This window comes from Xyrauchen texanus, chromosome 13 (assembly GCF_025860055.1).
Source record: "Xyrauchen texanus isolate HMW12.3.18 chromosome 13, RBS_HiC_50CHRs, whole genome shotgun sequence".
Classification (NCBI taxonomy): domain Eukaryota; kingdom Metazoa; phylum Chordata; class Actinopteri; order Cypriniformes; family Catostomidae; genus Xyrauchen; species Xyrauchen texanus.
The window spans coordinates 24,872,806-24,896,183 of NC_068288.1; the positions used below are offsets into that span (position 1 = coordinate 24,872,806).

At 36.9% G+C, this 23,378-nt stretch overlaps 1 protein-coding gene across 3 annotated transcripts in view; it reads right to left on the bottom strand.

Moving 5' to 3' along the window:
* Window positions 1-23,378, bottom strand: part of LOC127654087 (cAMP-specific 3',5'-cyclic phosphodiesterase 4B-like) — a 188,225-nt gene that overhangs the window by 12,094 nt on the left and 152,753 nt on the right. For all 3 annotated transcript variants that reach the window (XM_052141072.1, XM_052141073.1, XM_052141074.1), the window contains one exon: window positions 4,670-4,782. In XM_052141072.1, the coding sequence (XP_051997032.1) occupies window positions 4,670-4,782 (113 nt within the window). The remainder of the gene's footprint in view (window positions 1-4,669; window positions 4,783-23,378) is intronic.

Genomic DNA, 23,378 nt, shown 5'->3' on the forward strand with positions numbered 1-23,378 from the left:
ACTGTAACTAGCTCTGAGACCATGCTATGTTATTTCCTCCACTAGTGGACAATATAAATCCACAGCCATTCAGTCAGAATGATTTGTGTGTCCACCTCACACTTTTAGCCAGCGGCATGTACAATCAATTTTGACTGTCACCATGACCTTGTCTAAAGTATCAATGTGTTTGATGTAGGACAAGCAAGTCAATAAAACATCAAAAGCTGAAAAGCTAATCCATCTTTCTCTTTCCATAATTCTCTCAGTATTTACAGTAAAATGTAAATGACATCATCTACAGTAATTGTTTAATTATAGTTATTGAAATGCCTTGTGTACATCATCTAGTGGGGGAAAACCATCATCTTTTTGTTGGTCAGAAACTGTGGGAGTTTTTATTGCACTGAATGATGTCATTTGAGAAGCACATAATTGCAAAATTGGCAAATTCTTTAAAGGTGTTGATATGGGACAGTCAGATGATCTTTGGATGAATACTTTGGAAGGCTGTGACGCACGTAGAGATGACAAACGAGTTCTCTGGCATATTAAAGCGGTACCATCAATAATGACATAGTAGCTTCTGAAGAAAGTGACAGCTCTTGTGTGACAACCACTACTGCCTGAGGATATACTGTAAGCACAGTACTTTACTTCCTCTAAGTTTCACAAGAAACATTGTGTGTCTTCATGTGTGTGTAAAATCAGAAACACAAGTTCAAAATATAGACTGAATAAATTGATTAATTAGCATAGAGATGAAAGATTAAAGCACACTGAGTTGTTTCTGTCTCAATCTTCTCCCCAGAGATAGGCTAAATCCTTACACGCTAAGATTATAGATTGTTTAAAACTGAAGCCAAATGGGAATTGAATTATCGAGATTTGGTTTGAATAAGAAATACATAAGAAATTAGGAGATAAAACCACTACGGAGAAGAAAGTTAACTATATTAGACTGTTATGCACTACAATCTTTTTTACTTTTTCTGAACATGCAAACTAGATGCTTGTCTCAGACATATAGTCTACCACCAAACTATGCAAAATAATTACAATTTAAGCATGAACCGTAGATGCAGAATCACTAGTTTGACTTGACAGCATATCCAAAAGTTTGACAAACTTACAGACATTACAGTGCAAAGACTTTCCAACATTTTATCCCATATACAACTTTTAAACCCAAGAAAAACACTGTAGATCTTTCCCAGTTTTCACTGCTCATGCAGTATAACTAGTAACTTAAACTACTTAAACTGCTTGTTTGAACACTTTCTGCATACTGTCCCATACACAACACACAAAAAGCTGGATATTTCCAAGTGTTCATCTATAAAGCACACTAGTCATAAGGGTTCAAACAAAACATTAAAAAAAAAACAATAAAAAGTTCTGTAAGTTTTTTGACCCGACAGGTAACGTATGTCCTCTGGAAGTCCACCAAGCAAAACATCAAGCAACCAACTTACAAGCGAATAAAGTCTATATTGCAGATATACAAAATTATTCTCACCTTTTTCAAACAGTTAACTTTTCCAATCTTTCTCTGCTCTTTCTTCTCAAAGCAGCAAGCTCCCATTTTAAGTGAAGTTAAGTTCAGTATGTCCTGCTCACTGCAAGTGTATGCCACTCTGGCTGTCTTGAGTCTTGAGGTTCGTCGATGTACAGATGCAATAGTGTTACTGACTCATTTTGAGCTGTGAGTGCTGACTATCCTTCAGTGTGTGAGTGTCACTTTACAAACTCACCCTCACAGAGGGACCGCCTCCTTCTCTCTCTCTCTCTCTCTCTCTCTCTGACACACACACACACACACACACACACATTGGTGCGGCTATCCTTATGAAGACTCTCCAAAGACACAAGGATTTTATACTGTTCGAACTATAGATTGTATCGCCTAACCCTCACAAAAAACTTTCTGCATTTTTACATTTTCAAAAAAACATAGTTTAGTATGTTTCTAAGCGATTTGAATTGTGGGGATACTGTCTTAAACAACATTTATAGCGTAATACCTTTGTAATTACCCTTTTTAACCTAAATAAAATCCTAGTAAACCACCCAAACCCACACACAGACATACACACAAGAACTCTAACCCCATTGCAACATAGTTTATAGTGTATATAGTCTGCTCAGGAGTCAGATCAAGCCTACTGATACCATCTCTGTAAGTCATCAGAGCAAACGCATATTCACACACACACACACACACACACACACACACACACACACACACACACACACACACACACACACACACACACACACACACACACACACACACAGATCTGGGGAAAACCCAAACTTTCAAATTAAAAAACAGTCGTTTTAAGATTCAAGAAAGAAAAATCTCAATTGCTTCACCTTGGCAGTAATGAGATCGCATGTACTACAAAAAACAAACTTCTTATTGAGAATTTTTGGAATGTTTTCCAGTAAAAATACTGTATCTCAGCATTCTTAAAACAGGATAAATTTACTTGAGAGAGAAAATGGCTTGAAATTTTGTGTTTATTTTCAGAGATATTAAAAAAAAATTAAGTAATGTTTATGCTTAAAAAAAAAAAAAAATGTTTTTTTTTTTTTTTTGCCAATAAGGTAAGAAAATAAACTTGATTAAAAGGAAAAACAAGTTTATTTTCTTACCCCGCTAACAAATATTTTTCCCTTTTAAGCATAAATCCAAATAACTTTTGTTCGATTTCTCTGAAAACAAAACTTAACTTGTCATTCTACTTATCAAGTAACATTTCCTTGTTTAAATGATGACAGATTCAAAACAGGTTTAGATACTTTTAACGGGAAATAAGACCAAAATAGAAGTGCAGAAAGAACATGATGACTTCTTATTTCTCCTGCTTCTCAGATTTTTTCTCCTGAGCAAAAAACTTCTTACGTGTCTTTTTAAGAGTTTAAGAAAAGATCTCAACATTGTCTCATACTGTGCTTGCTTAGATTTGTCAAGTTTTGATGTGTTTACTCAGATTGCCTTTGTTATATTTGAGAATTTGTTGGAATTTTTAAAACAATTTAGTATGAGATATACACAAAAAGAGAAGAAATCAGGATGGGGCAAATACTTTTCCACAGCACTGTATTTCCCTTTCCTGTATGCAGATCTGTATGTCTGGTGTGTTTGTGCCTTTATCATTTGTGTGAGGGTCTGAGTGTGGGTGCAGGAATGAGTGTGTATTCATCCCTATGTCTGATGTAAAAGTCCCTGCGCTGCAGTGTATGCCTGTTTGACGTCAGCAGATGGAGAAACAAACAGGGAGTTCGGCCTTGCCCTGCCTCACAGCACTCACTCCCATTGTAGTCTGGACCCGGCGAGAGGTTAGGAAGGAGACAGGAAACCTGAGTCACAGCTACAGGAGACACACACATGCTGTGGAGCTATGCACAGTATCAGATCAGATGACAGTCACATTTGTGTGAAAAAGACACAATACTCTATGTTTCAAAGTACAACACCGAAAGTCTGGCAAACAATGCAGGTTGAAACATCTCTCTAACACTGAATGCTGACAGAGATTCTGCTTGTCATGTCAGTAGATACAATAAGGAACAAAGGAAATAAGACATTTACGTGAAGGGAGTTTGCTATGCTTCTCATATTGCTTTGAAAATGCAGCAAACTTACGTAAAACACTGTAAAAAGTGTTTCGATGGGTATCACCTACAGTAAAAATGTGCTCCATGTAGTGATATCTAAATTAACTGATGCTATTCAAATAAAAAATATAGTTTAATAAGCATTCGGTTACACAAAGAAAATTTATTTTAAGCATTAGATAAGATAGAAATGGCTCCACTTTTTACAAAATTAAAAGAGAAAGAAACCGGACTCCAAATAAAAACTTGTTAATGTTTAACTTTGTTAACTTCATTGCTAATACAATACAATCACAACTTGAATCACAAGTTGCCCATCAAATCTATACTGCATTTCCAAAGAACACATTGGGGTGTGGAAAAAACATGTGTTGCAAAGCACAGGCATGTTAAAACCTGTTCAATACGCAAAGAAGGCTTGCTAACACATTTACCCAAAGCATGTAAGAGACTTCTAGAGTCATTTCTAAAGAAACCTCTACACTTGAAATGCTTTGGAAAATGCAACTAGACTGACCCTGTTAAAAATACATTTAATGCAAGTCAATGTGTTAGAAGGTATGAAACCATTTCAGAATTTCAGAAACTCAGAATTTCAAATGTCAAATGTAATTTATAGTTCAGATTCTAACTTAAACAGAGGCAAACTAGACTCCTTCAGGATTAATGAGCTGCTCGTGTGGAATGTAGAAAATAGTGGCCTGAATTCGTAATGCAAGCTTACTGGTACTTGGACTCAATAGCCCCATTCACAAAGAAGCCAGAAAGAGCAACAAGAGTTGATAGATGACCAAAAACTAAGGTTAAAATCTTCTGCAGATTTCTATAACTTTTAACAAAAGAGACTTACAGTGCATTTAATTTACACATTTTTGCATTTTATCCTTGGTTATATGCATTCCTAGGGAATCAAACCCATGACCTTGCACCATGCTCTACAAGGAACACTTCAGTGTGCAAGCATCCTCAACAGAGTTTCTACAACTTCCAAAGGACCTCTTAAAGCACACAGATGTTTGAAAATGTGTGTGTGATAGTGAGTTGTCCTGGTGGAGGGTCTACTCACCTTGTTGGAGGCCATGTCGCTGACGGAGCGGTACGTCTGGATGGTTTCCAGCTGATCCAAACACCAGTCCAGCTCCTCCATGGTTTCCACGGCCAGCTTCTGGTAGGACTCGTCTGGACAGAGACACACAGAAACGGGGGCACCGTGAAAATCCTGCTGTATGGCCACTGGAGCACAGCCCGCCAGACGATCCTTCATCATGGGCTTGCACACACACACACGCATAAGCACACACACTACCAGGCTGTATGAGAGAGTGAGAGCAACTTCAGCTGAGCACTAGCTGTGAGAGTACAACCCTGCTCGCAACCTCTCATTCGTCCGGTGCTTGTGGTTAGTTCATACTGCCTATTTGGCTTGGTGCCCATTCCTCTGACCCCCTCCTCCCTCTCTTGGTGTCGCTCTCGCACTGACTGCAACTCTCACTCATGTCTGAGAGTTGGCTGTAGTGGGGTGATACAGCGTCTTGTCTCTGTGCTTTTTCCTGCCCTTCTCTGTTTCTATCCGAGACCCTGTTTGGCATCACTCTTTCTCTCATCCCCTCCCCCTCTTTATCATCTATTGTGTAAGGTCTGGTGTCAATAGAGAGGGAGACAAAGAGGTTTACTTTGCACACACTTACAGATAAACACACACACACTTGACTTCCTTGTTTTGAAAATGCAAACTCCTAGGCAGAATATGAATGTGACGCACTGTAAAAAAAGTTTCATCATTATGTTGTAACAACATCTTTGTTTCCATCCATTTAATTTGTTGCAGTAATTCCTGTAATTTCTACTCCTATTGATGAGTTTCAAAGTTTCAACTTGATTTTCTTCATCATTTATTAAATACAAAGTCACTGGAAAATTATAACTGGATGTAAATTTGGTACAACTTCAATTTGACTAGTAAATTTTTAATCAAATGAATTACATAAGATGCTGATGAATTAATCAAATTAATTAAAATGAGTAAATAAGACTATACTCTATATACTAAATATGATAATTCAGATAATAATATATTACATTATTGTGGCAGACAAAGCAAAGCTTTGATTAGACAATACACTAAGTGGCTTTAGAAGACAATTTATTGTTTATATTCATCTCATTGAAGATAAACCTGTCATTAGCCTACAGTCCACAGCAATCCATTTGGCAATTGAATTTGTCAGTCTGTCTGAGGTAAACTTATTATAGGGTTTTTAGTTTTTTCAGGATGCGACTTTTGGAGCATCTCACTTTGGTTGTGTCAAATTATAACCATAGAATGTTTAGAATGCTGTGCATTTGCTCCATTCAGCTGTGTTTGAACGATGGAACACGGCCTCCTCTTGTGCTGTCTGCTGTCGGTAAGTATGGCTGCACTTTGCCTTTCCAGCTGGAGTTACGTTTACTGACAACTGCTGATTGGGGCTTGCAAAAATATGAAGGTGGTACTTTAAGCTTAAATTGCTCCAATGGTAGGAATATTTCTTATTATTGTCCGAGGCATGATTCATTGCATAATTTGTATTTAAAAAAAGCAAAAATCTGGATTACAGCGAGGCCCTTACAATGGAATTGAATGGTGGCCAATTTTTGCATGCATACATGATTTTAGTGTGATAAAATCACTTACCAATCTTTCTGTTTAAAGTTATAGCCAATTTTCAAACTTAGTTGCAATGATGATGTACTGTAACCCTAAAACCCCAAAATGACTGTCTATAAAAATTACAATATAAACATCTTAACAGCTAAAATAATACTATATATATATTAGTATATGTAATATAGAATTAATGTAATTTTATATGTAATATCAAATTATATAATGTAATATCAAATTATAAGCTTCACATTTTTGCCTTTAAACCCTGGTCACATTGTATTTGCCTCACTGTGACCTCCACAATTTTGACGAGTCAAAATTAAATTATGTGGTAATCAACAAAATGAAAGAGATAGCTTGCAAAAAAAAAAAATAATTAAACCACCCATACCCATCCACACACACGCACGCACAAATTATCACCCATCCCAAGTTTTACAGCTCATGCCCTTTTTTGCTTGAATGAATGTCATAATGTACATAAACAGCCTGCATCATTCCATGCGCACCACAGAAATGCATGAAGCATAGGCGTGAGCTGTGTGTGGGTCTGGTAAAAGCGTATATGTGTTTACAGTGGAGGGGAGTTTGGTGAATTGGTGCTCTGTGGCTTTGGGACACAGACGAGCCCTTGTGCAGCTCTGACTTTGCTGTGATGGGTCTCCTAGTTGCAGAACAACACAGCAGAAGAACTTTAGCAGGCCCATGTCAAATGACGTCACTTCTCTCTAATCTCCACACGTGCAAATCCACACACACATATTTGCTCTCTGAACACGAGGAGAAAAAATCTCTTTACTGTGGGCAATTTCGTTTTTCTCTTTTATGGTTTTTTGGTATCTGAAGATTATAATGCTAAGGCACTATGTCAAAAGCTGGATAGTGGAGTTTGAAAGAGGCTTAAATAATCACAAAAACAAAATGCATTATTTGTGTAAACCAAAGAGCATCTAAGTAACATTTTTTTTACATTTTGTTACTGTGGTGCTTGCCTGTGCAAAACTTGCCAACATGATGCTAGGGTGTTTGAGTGGTTGCCAGCCAATGCTATGTGGTTGCTAATATGTTCTGAGTGGTTTTTGGGTGTTGCTAGTTGGTTGCTCTCTGGCTCAAGCAAAAAAAGCCCACCTCCAAGTTTGTATAATATTTTGGTCCCTATACAGTATAAGGCTTGGGTCTCTCCTTCAATGCAAGTCAAAGTCTTTTGTTGTCATTCCAGCAAATTGTCCTATTGCTTAAAAAGTAAGAGCACACTTCTTCTCAGCAAGTTGAATGATTTGAGATATCAGTAATGTCTGTAGCACAAATAGTATGGGATGACTCAACATGATCACAAGTGTTGCTTCTAAATAATCATGTAGCCTGAAATATACCCCATTCTGGTGAAATACTGACAAGCGCCATACCCAATCAGACACTTTCACCTCAATTCACAGATGATCAACTTGTCTATGGCATAACACATTGTGTCTACAATGTCACAGACACATTTTCTGGTCCCGTGGAAACGAGGAACTAATAGCGTTAATATAATAAAATCATGAGGGAGTTTGGAAGGTTGCATTTTTCACTCTAAAATAAAAACATTCTCCACTGATGGTTAGGTTTTAAGGTTGGGGTTTGGGTTAGGGGTTAAAAATATGCATTCCTCTTGAGTGTATTACAACATTTAAATGTTACATATCTGTACCTAATAATACAACTTGTTTTTTGGCACCACTCTGTGGATATTTTACCTGGAAATTGGAGCTCAAATGTGCTTGTCTGTTCACCAACACTTCCAGCTTTTGCCAGTGGAGGGAAGTGGTTTGAATTTCAGTGAACAAAGACTGATTTCATCTGAAGAACTTTTCAACAACTGTCACTGAATTCAAAGTGCGATCAGTCTGGAACAGTAATGTGTTACTTTTCAAATCTTTGTTTGCATCCATTTAACATCACAATATTTTCTGTCATTTCTACTCACTTTTACAAAATTTCTAAAAAACAATTCTTGATCAGTATGTTAATTCAAAAAGGTTGAAACATGCAAGTGTAACCCGCACACACACACACACACAAGATGAGACAGTCACAATGTCGGAGGAAACTGCTTTTAGTAATAGCAGTGCAGGCAAAAGTACAAACAGGGTAAATTCAGAGAAGAGTTGTCGAGGGAAGCGTAGGGTCAAAAGCCGGGGAATCAAAGTGGAGTAAAGGGGCAAATCCGGGAGAGAGTGGTCAACGAGAGTGGGGGGGTCGAAGCCGGGAAACAGGATCAGAGTAACTAGACAGGACTAGTGGGGAGCAAAAGACAGGGGAACAAGGGGAGCTGGCAAGCTAAGAGGAGGACAAGAGGAGTTCAAAACTAGACGAGACTAGCGGGGGGCAAAGACACGGGAAACTAAATACAATAACCAACAGGCGTGAGATGAAAGGGCAGTGATATATATAGGGGAAAGTGCAGGTGTAAACAATGAAAAGTGATGAGACGAGTACAGGTGAAACTAATGTGGAGATGAGACGAGTGCAGGTGTACATAATGTTCTGCCGATTGGGAGCGGGCATGTGAGCCCGAGGAGGCAGACCTGCTAACGAGCATGAGAGCTCGTAGGAGCAAATCGAGCGTGGAAGCTCGAGGGAGCAAAACAAGCGTGCGAGCTCGAGGGAGCAAAACGAGCGTGCGAGCTCGAGGGAGCAAAACGAGCGTGCAAGCTCGAGGGGGCGGAACGAGCGTGGAAGCTCGAGGGGGCGGAGCGAGGGAGCAGGGTTCGTGACAGCAAGTTGTAACTTTGACTTTATCTAAAATGTCAAGGTAGCAACTAAACTTAAGTATAATTTGTGTTTTTCTTTTTATATCATTAAAATAAATCTCCTTAATATTCCTCAAAAGTTTTATTTTATTGAATTAAAATCTCTTTTCCCTCCTTTTTTCCTCTTATTTATATCCAAGTAATTACGCACAAAAATGAGCACACAAAAAATGTGACGTGTACAAGTTTTTGCTCTGATATCCATCTTCATGATTAAAGGCAAGACATGTTTGAAAGGGCCGATGAGGTGTCTAACCACATGTGCGTAAGAAGGGTTTTTCCTGTTCCCCTATTTCGAGAAGAACACACAGACACACATGCGCCAGTGGCACTGGCAGATCTGGAAAAAGGAGGCAACAGTCCAGGAAAGATGCTGACATGTGGCCATGTTGCTGTTGCCCACATACCATGAGATCATCCAATTACAGACAAAAAGGATAGATCTCATCTAACAAGCTGCCATTACACATTCAGAGACATATTTTATTTAAAAAACCTATTATCTGTGTTATAATTGTGCATTGTTCAGTTACATTTACCTCCCCCAATTTATTTATTTTTTGCTATTACATTGTATTTAACTGTATTCAGATAACAACAGGGGCCTATTTTTTTCTTTATATAAAGGTACACTATATAATTTATTGTTTATATTTCATTGGCCGACACATCAATAGTGTTGGACTTTACCAACTCTTCTGACTCCTATCGTCTGATAATAGTGAGGCCACCAAGATAATAGTGCACAGCAATTCATCTCAACATGTAGGCCACCATAAGGGGGCAATCCAGCTTATGTAGAATTTGATGAGCCTGATTTCAGGAAAATTTGGTGGCGACTTTATACCTGTTTCTTTACACCTACACAACAGTTCTGGGGTGAAATATATAATATAGTGCTAAAAGACAATAAAATTGTATCGAGTTTATCTTCAACTTAAACTTTAAATGAGGGCTTACGTACCACACCTTTAATATCATTCTGATATTTCACATTACAGCAAACACATACTTGTTTGTGTGTGAACTTTATTTGAAGACAAGCATAGATGTGGTGTTATAAGAAAAGGCATCACCGTACCAAGTATTCGTTTTTTGTTTTTGTGGTCACAGTGTATAAATGTGTGAATGCAAGTCATTTAAGGTATTTTAGATCACAGGAGGACTTATAGTTATTTGAGAGCGTTAATGTCATGGCAAAGTATCGGATATGGTGTGTGTGGTAAAAGTTGTGTCTCTGTTCTTCCAGATAAGTAGCAGAATCACTGTGTGCTTGTGTGTGAGCATTTATATGTGAATGTTTTTATGTGTTGTGTAATTTTTTCTTTCTCTCTCTCACTCTCTCTCACACATTTTATCTATGCCTCTATTGAATTCATGTGAAGTGTCCCAACACTTAGCCAAGCTGTGGAATGATAGACTACAGCATTTCCAATAAAGAGGAAGTATGAATACTGACGTCAGCTCAAATCTCAATGGACCTACTAAGAAAACACCTTCCCTTGGTTGTGATTGTAAGGAGAGAGTGAGAAAGAGGAAGAGAGAGAGAGAGAGAGAGAGAGAGAGAGAGAGAGAGAGAGAGAGAGAGAGAGAGAGAGAGAGAGAGAGAGAGAGAGAGAGAAAGGAAATTCTGGAAGAGCTTGTTTATGAATAGCCAAAGGACATTGTAAAATAGCATAACAGATGGATTTCTCACTGTATGCAGAAAACACTTGATGGCTCGCTTGAATTCAAGGGAAATTTGGATGCATCAATAAAATATAATTTCAGATTTAAAACAATTGCATGCACTTGTCTCAGCAAGGCGTAGCTTAATTCTGTGAAGAGTTGTTTAGTGGAAACACATGCAACATATTAAACCAGTTGGAGACTTATTACTAGTAGATTAGTAAGATTTATTACTCTTAAAAATAAAGGTTTTTGGTAAGTTCTAATACTTTAGAAAACAATAAGGATGTTTCAGAAACCAATACACTGATCTGAAGCACCACCACATGTATAGCATGTCTTATCAGATTGAACATGATCACATGGGAAGTCGGCATGTTGTTTCTGACAGTTCCAGTACTCTAGAATCGGCCATGTTATACGAGTCACTGACAGACGGCATCTTCCATCAGACCTTTTTGCATTGGCACAAGCCTGTTTAATAATCGTTAACGAAAACTAAAATGAAAACTAAATTAAAACATTTTCGTTAACTGAAATAAAAATAAAAACTGAAATAATTGTTAAAAACTGAAACTAAACTAAAATACTAACTCCAAAACTAACTAAAGTAACAAACATAACTTGAATTAATTTAAAACATTTTAAAAATGTTGTACTTTTCACTGTTAATTATGATCCAAATGCCACATAAAGCGACATTACACCTTTTAAAGAAAGCTCAGGATATCCCCCACCTTAGTCAAAAGCAAAAAATAATCAAAATAGACAATACAAGGAAGAAGATCGTTTGAAGACACTCTTTCATCCAAATACCAGATTTTTTTCAGGCAGTGCTTTTCTCACCAGTGGTCCAGTGATTAGTTTATTAATGATTTTACTGTCTCGCTTTACCCATCTTTACCATATTTTATAAAATTTGAAACATTTACAATCTACCTTAATTAAACATGAAAATGCCACTAGAGAGAGGTAACAGAAGACTGCCCTGAAAAATGTAATGACATTAGGGATTTTAAATGATACTAGTAAATGTTTTTGCTTAAACATGGTTAACCTTCCATTGTGGAAGGACCTGAAGCAAGTTGCGTCAACAGCGTGGGAAACCCGGGTTTGGACCCAGACTGCAGGAAGCATTCACAAAATCAGTGATGAGCATGAATCGGAGCTTGTATTTTCACTCTAACATTAAGTTTTACTCCACTGATGGTTAGGTTAAGGTTTGGGGTTCAGTTTCTAAAACAAGCATTCCTCTTCTTCAACCTGTACTGCTGAAAACAACTCGCTTCACAACTCATGGCCACCCATTCGTGGAAATTACAACCAAAAAATGGAGCTCACACAGGCCAATATGATCAACAACACTGACTGCTTTGGAAAGCACACACCGATTGTACCAAAAGAAATGTCAAACCACTGTTTCTGATTTCACTGTGAGATCAGACTGTGAGATTACAGGACTGGAACTAACTGTTGAATAATGAAAAAATAACTTTTTTTAATCTCCAAAAACGATATGCAAAGAAACAGAAATCCTCCAGGCACCTTTCAGTTCTTAGAGAAACTTACTCTTAGTTCCTGAAAGAATTATAAAGATCTCTTAATTACTGTCAATGTTTCCTTCAATAACAGCATCATAAGGATAGGCTTTAAGGCACTTGAAATATACCTTGAAGTTCCGTGAGTACATACAGTACATATGATGTTTGAGGCTTCTTTAAAGGGTGCCTGGAGGACCTCAAGATCATGGTTTGTGACAAACCCTAAATGGTGCCTCGAGTATCTTTTAATATTTACATGTAAAAAGTGGTAGAAAACATTGAAGAACCTTTTTTTTTAAGAGTGAATGTGAAACAGTTCTACAACTGATAATTTCCACATTTAAATATGATGCAACAACCTCCCTGAACAGCTGTTACGTACTTCCAGATTTTTTAGATGAAACAGTTGAGTATCATATAAGTATGTGGCACATTGCTTATTTTATTTTATTTAGCTGGTGAGTGCCAAGTTTCTTTCACACAAAATGAAGCATAGAATATGCTATCAAGATGATTCACTATTTTAATATTTCACAGTTTCAGTTTTGTAATATTTAATTATTAAAACTTTCACATTTTTTGCAATTAAAGTCTTTGAGAGAGACAGGGGCCAGGCAAAATCCCCTCCAAATGAAACACTTGTCTGATGAATAATATTCACCTTGGTCCTCTTTTCTCCATCAGTCTATAAAGCTATCCCAGAAAATATTCTACACTCATTTATGAGGGTAGGCTTCATAATCAAGAAATTAAACTGGATTAAAAACTACTAAGAGAGAAATTATAGGATATGGTATGGCACACAAGCATAAAACTCCCTCCAAATTGTTATCTAAACCCTTCCTGCTGTCCCATTCCAACCCCATTATCATCTAAATCCTCCGCTGCACACATTTGGTCTCTCCAGGCAAGCAAACTCACATTTACCCAAGTAAGGCAGCATAGTTAGACTTCAAATCAGAAAGAGACAGACAAATGTTACAGTTGAGAATGCAGCTAGACCAGGACTAGACCAGGACTAAACCAGGACTATCATCAACACCAGCTTGGAGTTTAGCAACATCTTTTGTCTTCTCTGCAATCTAGACAGTCGCCTTCTGAAAATTCCAAAATTCATGCAGTGAAATGAAAAAATGTATGAGCAGCATTACATGGGTCAATATTCAGTTCAGTGAGGGGATGTGGGGTAAGCGACCACACAACATACAAACATGTATTCATAGTGTGCTGGACGGCTAAAGTGAACATACACACACAGGGAAGGCTTTGTGCTTTCACCTGGCTTGAACCCTGCCGCCAAAGAGCAGAGTATTGACAGACCTCAATACAGCTGTTGTCAGTACCTCCTCTCTGACCCATTCCAATGGCTAGGAAGCCAGCATAACCCAATTAGCAGTAACTTTTGTCAGGTTTGGTTTTTCTTTCATTCTTTCACTCCTGCCGTTGCTGGCACAGCTAGTGGAGATTCCAGAGGGAATCTGGGGTCAGCAGCATATGATGAGCATATGATGTACAATGGGATTTTTTCCGATTCCTTTTTGAGACAACACAGCAGAAATGTCTAATGTGTGGATGTCTAAAAGATACCAGCTTGATATTGAATATTTTGGGATTATAGCTAGATAACATTATTATCTCTATGTAACAAACATATCGAAGGCCTATATAGATCATTTAAAAGCCAACATCCTTGTGCTACAAATACAAAAGTATAATTCTGATTCTTTAAGCTATGTTCAATAAGCAAATCCAAGAGTATGAGTGGAATAAAGGGTCAAAGAGGGGAGCTGGGTGGAAATTATTAATTACCTGTTTAATTTAACACAGTAAATTAATTAGTGGTAAAATAGACCTGAAGCCGTCATGGCCACCACCACACTGTTCCACCACTCTTGTTTTTCTTTCCCTTCACTTGTCAGGGAAACAGGACAGACGGGATGTGTTATGTGCACAGGAGAGGAAGATGTGAGGAAAAATTTATGATCAAGTCTCTCCAATCACCCATTTGAAATACATCAACATATCTATATCATCCTTGCTCACTCACATGTGATTTCCCATGATGCCACAATGTCAATCAGTCATGCTGCTGCAAAATAAATCTAGAATTTACCTTAAACTATATAGAAAAAGCAATATCGCCCAATCCGGAACACTGCCATGGTACAAATCATAGCAGATATTTAGAACAACAGCATTCTTGCTTATGTGATATTGCTTAATTACATCACAAAGCTGGCAGAAAACAACTTGTGATTATTCATTTCCAGCCATGAAAGCTTGATTAGTCAGTGTAGGATAGTGTGTTGCTTAATGTGAAACATTTCAAATGCATGTTTCTCAAAACTGTAAAATATGTTAGTGTCAGAATGAATCTATAAAAGCTGCTCTTACAAAATTGTAACTAACAAACCTGTTAGTTCACCTACAATGGCATAAACACTTCCAGAAAATTGACTCACACGTGTTTGTATTTGTGATATACTTCCTCATTCTAAGATTCTGAGAAGGAAATGACACTAAAGACACTAATGTCATTTTTGTCTCAATTCTATTAAATGTGTGAAGACTGTTTTCTCCAGCTGCCCAAAGATGATTTAAATCTGATTAAAAAATCCAAACAAAAGCATCTATTGCTCTTAACTCCTGCTCCCCCTCGTGCTCTCTCTCTTGGAGCGTATTTGAAGACATGCAGGCCATTTGGCAGGGTTGCTCATTGGGGAAGGGCAGTTTGTCTGCTTTATGGCTGTGCTGACGTCAATGGCATAACTCAAATAGTTAGTAGGGTGCATGCTCCAAGCTTTCAAAAGCTGCACCACAGCAGAGCCAATGCTAAAACCTGAGACAGACTTCCCTCAGAAAACAGTCTCAGCTAACATCTGTTCTTCTCATTGAACACCACTCATCATAGTATTTACGTATTTATTTATATTTTAAATCATGTTGTAGTTGGGATAAAGGTTGTTGTTTAAATCTTATGTTGAGAGGCAATGCATTGATTATCTTAGATGCTGTATTGCCATTATTAAAATAATTTCTGTTCACCACAAAATAAACAAATAAATAAATTATAAAAATAAAATTTGTGTTTATACACAGTATATTAAACTCATTTTATTACAAACTAATATGTTTACATTATATCATTTAATGCAGTAAGATAAAATACTAAAACAAAATTGCGATGAGGAGGAGGGCGGGGCCAGTGTTGTGTGGCTTTTTGTTTACATGAGGACCTAGAGCGCATTGGGAATTGGGCATGCAAAATTGGGGAGAAAAAAAAATACAAATTTTAAACTATACTAACTCTGCAAAGATGCCGATTATTGACTATGACTTTATATTACCAGCTTTGGTTTTACTCATTTTGTTTTGAGATATGAAAGCATTACAGATTGACAGCAAAAGACATCATCAACAGTGCTTTATTTTTTTCAGCTGTCTCCATCACTTGATAGATTCTCTGCCTGATAATATCTCTGCCTTTTCAGCTATACCCCTTAATCCCTGTGTGTAAAGATAGCAGTGTTGTTTAAAGCACATAACCCTTGCTTCAATTGCCATGCCAGACTCTGTCTGGGCTAGTGGAGACACTAAAGCCATGCAGATTAAGGCCAATAAAGAGAACAGAATTCTCCACAATTACCAGCGACTACATTTAATTGTTCAAAGCAGGGAAAGGGAGGCAAATAAATTGAGTTGATTTGTCAATTTTATGTTTAAGAAAATAAGTAAACTGGTGTTGGTTTTTGGTGTTATTTTAATTAGGTGTTTTAAGTTTATTTAACTATATATTTAAAGATTATTCTTGCCAAACTTGAATACCTGTGCAACACTGATGCAGTTTAAATTCTTATAGGCTGTTTAAAGTCAGTGTAAAGAGATTGTTGATCTCCCTGGCTGAATCTTTCTAAAACACAAATCAGCAGGTTACTGCAGGTATCAAATGCCATGATTCAGCCAAATTCCCAGACTGGCAAACAACTAAGCTGTCAATAAATAAACATGTAATCCTAAAATAAATTCATAATTTTATAATGCAGTCCATCATACATGCAAACAGCATACATTTAAAAAGAAATAAAGTCTATAAAATATCTGTAGCTTTGAAATAAATATGAATGTAATGACCTGATGAGTACGAGAAGACCCTGGTATGTCTATTATTTTGAATGAAGTGCTGACACTTCCATTTACATGGAACCATGCGTCATCTGTACTGACACACAGGCACAAAACACAAAAACAAATTTGTTCTGCAAATGTGTATCACATTTGCATACTTGCTCACTGTAAAATCTGAACTATTCACTACACATTATTTCATACATTTTAAATAGTAAAATTTACATTACAGCCTACATTTATTTTCAGTGTTGGGTAAGTTACTAAAAAAAACAGTTAATCACTACAAATTAATAATTATTACTCTAAAATTGTAATTAGATTACTAACTTTACAGATTACTTTATCTGAAATATAATCACAACTTTTTAAGGTACTTTCTAATACACTTTTCACAGAAAAGCTTTTGTTTTTCAACTTTAACAAGTTCAAAATACTGGCTATATTTCCTCGTTCATGAACTTGTTAGGGGAAGCACACATTTCAGTTGTCAAAAAATGCTAATTGATGTACAAATTAATATGTCATGTTTTAATTGTATTCTTCTTATCAAGTATTATTTTAGAAATGTGTGTAACCCAAGTTATTAACTTATTATTTGAGAGCCAGTAACTGTAAACTAGTTTCAAGAATTTGAAATATATACATGTGCAACACTACATTTTGTACTACAAAGATTAATGAAATACAGAAATTCATTTGTAATTAGATAACACCCAACACTGTTTATATTATATATATTAAATCCCATATTTATAAAAATGGTAACTTTGTTACAATAGGGTTCCATTTGTTAACATTAGTTAATGCATTAGGAATCATAAACTAACTATTAACAATATATTTATTACATAATTTATTAATCTTTGTTAATATTAGTAAAAAAAATACAATTGTTCATTGTTGGTTCATGTTAGTTCAAAGTGCATTAACTAATGTTAAACCAATACAACTTCTGATTTTAAAACTGTAGTATATGATGAAGTATATGATGAAGTTAACAAATTAAGATGAATTAATGCTGTACAAGTATTGTTCATTGTTAATTCATGTTGTTATTTAATGTTAACAAATGGAACCTAATTGTAAAGTGTTAAATACCATTTCAGTTATTATACATATATATATATATATATATATATATATATATATATATATATATATATATATATATATATATATATATATATATTTTTTTTTTTTTTTACATTTTGTCAACACCTATTCTAAAATAAATTCCTTACTTGGCAAATACTTTACTAAAAAGTTTCTAGTTGTAGGCTATTCTTTCCTTCCAAATAGTTGGAATAAAGCAACAGTAACAACACATTTCATTAGAAAATAAATAAATACAGAATGGTGTGTTATGTAATATTCTAAAGAGAGGAAGTGGGTTTGTGATGCCATTGTAATTTATCAGAAAAACAATTTAGGGGCTCCTTGTCTGAATAGACTCATGGTAGTCTTTCAGTAAGAGTATTTAAACAATCCAAGGTGACGTCAATGGTGTAGCATACACAACATTTATAAAGGAATTTGAAAACACCTGTCTTAAGACTATGGCTGGAGTCTTTTATGGCGCATACCATAATCATTACATAGTAGAACATGAAGGATGACTTTGAGAGTTTAGAGAGAATCCCGCTGTTGTTAACAACAACACTTTAAATTATAAGTTTTTGGATTTGTCTGGATATCAGATGGGCAAAAGGTGCATTCATTTGTATTGTATAAGTTGCATGACATTCATAGTGTGTTTAGCTCACCCTCAAAAATAAAAATGATGTCATCATTTACTCACCCTCAAGCTGTTTCTTTCTTTTACTTTCTTTCTTGCATGGATTACAAACGATGTTAGGCAGAATGTTAGCCTCAGTAACCACTCACTTACAGTGGATATTTTCTTTTCCATACAATGAAAGTGAACGGTAACTGAGGCTTGGATCAATGTCCTTTTGTGTTCCATGGAAGAAAGAAAGTCATATGGGTATATATCAGAGCAACATGAGTTTGATTTTTGCGTGAGCTATCCGTTTAAACTCTGATAACTCCAACAATCCTCTTTATGCAAAAAGACACACCCCTTGCTGGAGACCAGAGGTGTTTGAAAATATTATTGATGATGTCACGCCGTCTCTAGGGGTCTTGAGTGTATAAACATGGTGCAGGGCTGGGATCTGAAGCCAGTTTGGCACACAGCAGTGCACCAGGGGCTTTGGAAAGATAGTGTGGCATTCCACACTTTCACACACAGAACCAACTCACACTCTAGACTTCAGTCAGGCAGTGGGGCTGTGAAGACATGTACACATTTCACACGTGCACACATCAGTGAAGTCAGCTAGTGGTCAAATATTGCAGACAAACGCAGTTATGGTCACGTAGACATACACAAGCAGCGCACATAAAGGCCTGGTAGAAACGGCCCAAGACTTGGCCCTTACTAGGTTAGGATGTGGTGTACTTAAATATCACTGACCCATCATGGCATTCAAACCTCAAAGGCTTCCTTTCTGTTGACGTTTTCCCACTTTATTGCCAAACCCTGCCGGTTTGGGTGGGCTATTGCTACAGCCGTTGCTATGGTACCAAAGTCTGAGGTAGATGATGAATAGAAAATGATTTGACCAGAGGTACCGGGTTGTTTTCAGACAGTGGTTTCTCCAAAGCCTGGTACACACTTTAAGATTTTGCCGTCTGAGAAAAATGTCAAGAATCATAAGATTTCTTTCATCAGTGACAGGTTTTTGCCTCAAACAAACTTCTGTCAGTGTCAGACATTTTGGGTCGCAGATGTAAACTTGACCAAAGTCTTAGCAAAGATGTATATCGTACAGTCTGTGTTAGGAATTCCTTGTCTTGTTTCACTGTTGCCCTCTGTCTGCCATTTTTGTCACCTTGCATTCCATAGTTTTCATTTTGTCCCTTGTTTAGCTCCACTGTCTCACTTGTCATTGTTTAGAACTACACTTCCCAGAATCCACCTGCCATCATCACTGCCATTTTGTTCATTGTTTTCACCTGTGTCTCATTCTGTCATCACTCACTGTGTATTTAAGCCCTGCTTTTTGTTCACTCCTTGTCGTTCGTTGAATGTTGTTAGCCTGGTGTGTGTTCCCTGCCTGTGTTTTCTAGTTTTATGTTTATTTCCCCATTGAGGGTTTTCCTTTGTGTTTTTTCTTGCTTGTTTACTTAATAAAGTTGAACTGCGATTGGATCCGCATCTCCTCGTCTGCTTCGCTGCCTCCATTCGTAACAGTCTGGCATAAAACACTGTGTTTATGTTGCACAGTCTTCCTTGGCTTTTTCATTGGTGTCATATTGTACAATATGACAAGCAATGTTTGTAACAGGCAAAAAAAATAAAAATAAAATAAAAAATAACACAGTGTGCAGCAGGAATTACAAAGTTGGAATGAATATTGAAGAGGGGCTTAGGTAGGTGCATGCAAAAACAACTAAAGAATAACATGCACACACACTCTCCCTCACATTCACTCCCTCACTGTAATGAGTGATGACGCATTTTTCTTATAGATGAATGTCCTGCTTCATTTTTTTATGGATAAAAGAGATGCAAACCAACGGGCATAAACAGGTATGCGTGTTTTTGCATATCCTTGCAAAACAAACAGGAAGAGACTGTTGGTCAGCATTGGAGGGATTTTGGGCACTTGCCAGCTGGTCAGACTTGGTCAAAGTTTGGCCGAGTACCAGTTACTAGTTACAGTACCAGTTTGGCAAGAACTATCACAGTTTGACCAGGCTGGAAGATCAGCTAGACTTGCTGATGACCAACTTCACCAGGCTGAAAGCATAGACCTGCTGAAAATCATCTTTACCTATCTAGAGGACCAGCTAGATTTTCTGAAGACCAACTTGGCCAAGCTGAAAGCATACACCTGTTGAAAACCATCTTTACCTGTCTAGAGGACCAGCTAGACGTGCTGAAAACCAACTTTTGTCATTTAAATTATTATAATTTTTTTCAGCAGGCTGCGTGCTTTGTCTTCCATCAAACTTTGTAGCTAAACTACTGTTATTGGCAAATAAATGTATTAACCATCATTCAGTTTTTGTTGATATTGAAGCAAATTCTCAAGTATCCAGCTAACGGACAAATTATCCAAATTGTTTTTAAACTTCCCTAGCTGTTCTTCAAAATATTTGTACTCATGCAAAAGCTAAACCTGTTAGTAAACACGTGAGTCAATCCCTCTCGTGCTATTCCGAGGCATGACCCCTCAAGCCATTAACGATAACACTGATGCAGATGGTCACTCCCTTGGGTGACTACTATAAAGACAACTATTGTGACTTCCAGTGAAAACAAGTCTGCCAGATAATACCATATGGGGAGTTTGAGTTCTTTGTTGCTGCTAAAGCCATAAACTCTAACATCATTTGTGCTTTGCCAGCAAAACCTCTACCAAAGGAATAACTTCAGAGGGAAAGCTGCCACAACATTTTTATGCAAAATCAGATTTCACTGCCTGTCAATCCTAATCGAATCCTACAAATACAAACAAGCAATCCATTCCTCAAGCTCTGACGCCAAATCGGATTTAGATGAGCCTCACTCTGATCTTTTTACTTTATTATAAAAACTCAGCTTGAACAAGCATCATAGGTCAAAGCTTGTGTTCTTTATCAAGCTTGAGCATGTTCCACGTGAAAGACTTGCAAACACATTCAATATCTGTTGTTAGTAGAGCTCAAGAAAAACAAGAAAGCTATGACATGAACTTGACGGGTTTCCCCAGAAAACATGAATTATTCCCCTTAAGGAAATCTAGAACGAAGTCTAGTTTTAGTATAGAATGAAGAAAAAATAACATGCGGCAACATTTTTGCAAATATGTATATAAATATATTTTTTATTATTATTATTGATTTATTTTTTAAAGACATGAGGTTGTCAGGTTATGCATCAACCATGTAACCATTATGTTTTTTCCTTTATAAAAATACACTAACCCTACATTGTGTGCATTTATTTTCAAAGTAATGTTAATCAGAACCTATTTGTTAGTTGGGGGTGTGAGGTCATGTTTGTTCTTCAGCCAGATCAGATTTTTATTTATACTGTGCATTCAGAAAGTATTCAGATCGCTTAGCTTAGGTGTAAGTGTTTCTACACTTTGATAGGAGTCCACCTGTGGAAAATTCTATTAATTGAACATGAATTGGAAAGGCACACATACTGTATGTCTAAAGTTCTCACAGCTGAAAATGCATATCAGAGCAAAAACCAAGCCATGAGGTCACAATAACTGTCTGCATAGCTCAGAAACAGGATTGTGTGGTGCACAGATCAGGGGAAGGCTACAAAAATGAAACGGCTGCATTGAAGGTTCCCAAGAGCACAGTGGCCTCCATAATTCGTAAATGGAAGAAATCAGGACTCTTCCTAGAGATGGCCACCCAATCAAACTGATCAATCGGGGAGAAGGCCCTTGGTAACAGAGTTGACCAAGAACACGATGGTCACTCTGGCTGAGCTCTAGAGGTTATATGTGGAGATGGGAGAAACTTGCAGAAGGACAACCATCACTGCAACACTCCACCGATCTGGGCTTTATGTTAGAGTGGCCAGATGGAAGCCTCTCTGTGTATGACACAAAAAAGCAACTAAAGGACTCTCAGAGTGTGAGAAACAAGATTCTCTGGTCTGATTAAATGAAGGCGGAACTATTTGGCCTCAACGGCAGAAAATCCCCAAATCCAGGTGTGCAAAGCTTGTCGCATCATACTCAAAAAGGCTTCAGGCTGTAATTGCTGCCAAAGGTGGTTCAAAGTACTGTGTTAAGGGTCTAAATACTTATGTCAATGTGATATTGAATTTTTATTTATATACATTTGCAAAGTTATCAAAAGTTATCTGATTTTTGCTTTGTCATTATGGGGAATGGAGTGTAGATTTGTTAATATGTTTAGAAAAAAATCTCCTTAGTAACAATAGCAAAAGTTGGTATCAGATATTCAATGTTACATACATTTTTTGCTTAGGTACTGTATATGAGGGCATAAATGCCACCAGTTATGTAGAATGATCCATGAAGGTTTTTGTGTTGTTTCTAAATTTCAATCCCTCTCTGCTCCTCATCTTCATTACTTTTTCTAATATGAAAATTCATTCAAAGCAACAATCAGGTCAAATTGAGGGGAAAACAGCTGTGATGAGTTTTCACATTCCCTTTCCAAATGGTGATGGTTCAATGAAGAAATAGACCTAAAGATAGATCTAGAAAATCCTTACTGAAAGTGACAGAAAAGAGCCGAAATGGAAGAGAAGAATTTCCTGTTGGGAAAAGGAAATGGATAGTTACTGGATGTAAGAATGTGTGCTCGGCAAGTCCCGCAAAAACAAAAACATAGAGACTAAACTGTGTGTTCCCTGAATAGTCCTGTGACTGGAAGTGCCACTATATCTAGCCCCTAGAGTAGATAACACAGCAAAGGCAGGAAATTATTGCCATAGCAACCTTGTTTGCTAGCTCTTTCAGGCTGAATTGCAGACTGGTAACATTTTATATTAAAATTAATTACACAATGGTTGAGGTGCCCTTGACAAGTGTTTCCTGGCACATGTTTGGGTGGATCTGGCTGCTGGGAAAACCCTGAATTCTGAAATGTCTAAGCAAATGACAGAAACACATACCTTTGGTCAGATTATGTTCGATAATGGAACTTTGAAGAAAAAAATACTAAATTAGTGGTTGGACTGCTTGTCCATTTATAAATAAAATACATTTTCACTAAAATGCAAGTTCATAAATAAAGGCTACATTCAGACAGCAACAGAATATGGATGTCAGTCATCTTTTAGAGTGTTAAATAAAGTTCAGTCATGACAACTCTAGGTATAAAGATATTATAATGAAAATGCCATATGTGTCTGTAAAGTGATCAATGGAAAGGAGGAGACGAGAACCGGCTTGACGATGTAAATCATATTTTAATAGTAAACTTAAAAGACAACATAAACACACACATGACGGA